General features: G+C 33.0%; 1 protein-coding gene across 1 annotated transcript; it reads left to right on the top strand.

Annotated features, from left to right (window-relative positions):
* The first annotated feature begins 663 nt into the window (after nt 1-663).
* Nucleotides 664-1,562, top strand: LOC114186065 (probable glutathione S-transferase). The gene is made up of 2 exons (XM_028074068.1): nt 664-1,022; nt 1,110-1,562. Exons 1-2 carry the CDS (start codon nt 702-704, stop codon nt 1,464-1,466), a joined length of 678 nt encoding a protein of 225 aa, XP_027929869.1. The 5' UTR covers nt 664-701; the 3' UTR covers nt 1,467-1,562.

Below are 1,562 nucleotides of genomic sequence, written 5' to 3'. Positions count from 1 at the left end.
TTAAGTAAAGGAAAATATTTTTTGTAATTAAAAAAAATGTATAAAAAATCTAATTTGGTATCCCTAGATATTTTCTCCAAGTTTCGTCATTAATTATAATATTTTATTCATAATAGTAATTATTTTAATAATTAATAGTTTGTTATTTTTATAAATTGGAATCGATGAAAAATAACTTTTTAATAATTAAATTTTGACAATTTTCTTTTACAAGAGGTAACATTTTTTAAGTAATTTTTTATTTTTTTATTTTTCTATTTTTTTATATTCCAAAACCATTTAAAATCTATCACCTCAAATTGTAAGAGAAAATTATCAAAATTTAGTTATCAAAATATAATAGTATATTTTTAATTACTAAAACCGATTATTATTTAAGTTTTTTTTTTTACCAAAATAGTTAAACCTTTTCTTCACCGATTAAGAGAAGAATTTACAAAATTTATATATGACTCCAGTTATCATAATTAAGATAGTCTGACAACCCTAACAATCCATAGAAGTAAATGAAAGTTATTTTCATTGTCAGAACTATAACTGGGGTGACAATTATCATGTCACCTTTTCTTGCTAGATTGAATATTATATTTTATTGAACTAATTTCCTGGTTCTATAAAAGCCTATAGAAGCCTAAGGAATATGACACCAAACAAAGTGTTTGAAAGTGACTATTGTAAGTGTTTGGAATTGAAGTGGTGCAATGGGTTCAAGTGAGGAAGAGGTGACCCTTCTGGGAGTTATTGGAAGCCCATTTGTTTGCAGGGTGGAGATAGCCCTAAAGTTGAAGGGCGTTGAATACAAATACGTGGAAGAGAATTTGAGCAACAAGAGTGAAGAGCTTCTGAAATACAACCCAGTTCACAAGAAGGTCCCCATTTTTGTTCACAATGGGAAGTCCATAGGAGAGTCCCTTGTGATTGTTGAGTACATCGATGACACGTGGAAGAACAATCCCATCTTGCCTTCTGATTCGTACCAGAGAGCCCTGGCTCGTTTCTGGTCCAAATTCATTGATGACAAGGTAACCAATGTTTTCAACTTTTCTTGCTTTTTCCTCGTTTATCCCAAAAACACCACCTTTCAATGCATGTTGTAAATGCGAAATCAGGTGGTGAGGAGTTCATGGAAATCTGTTTTCACGGTTGACGAGAAATGGCGTCTGAAGAATGTTGCAGAAGCATATGAGAGTCTGCAGTTTCTTGAGAATGAGATAAAGGAGAAGAAGTTCTTTGGAGGAGAGAAGCTAGGGTTGGTAGATATTAGTGCTGTCTATGTTGCATATTGGATCCCTCTGATTCAAGAAATAGGAGGGATGGAGTTATTGACAACTCAGAAATTTCCTAATCTCTACAGGTGGAGCCAAGAATTTGTGAACCATCCAATTGTTAAAGAATGTCTTCCCCCAAGAGACCCAGTCATTGCCATTTTTAAAGGACGTTATGGAGGCCGTTTTGTTTCAAAATAGATTTGATGTTCTAAGCAAAATTGTGTGGAGTTCTTGTGATTGAGTTGTTGCTGTTACTTGCGAGAGATTGAGTTGTTGCTGTGAGTTTCTGCATGT

The sequence above is a fragment of the Vigna unguiculata genome, chromosome 5 (assembly GCF_004118075.2).
Source record: "Vigna unguiculata cultivar IT97K-499-35 chromosome 5, ASM411807v1, whole genome shotgun sequence".
Taxonomy (NCBI): domain Eukaryota; kingdom Viridiplantae; phylum Streptophyta; class Magnoliopsida; order Fabales; family Fabaceae; genus Vigna; species Vigna unguiculata.
This window is presented reverse-complemented; position numbering and strand designations above follow the sequence as displayed.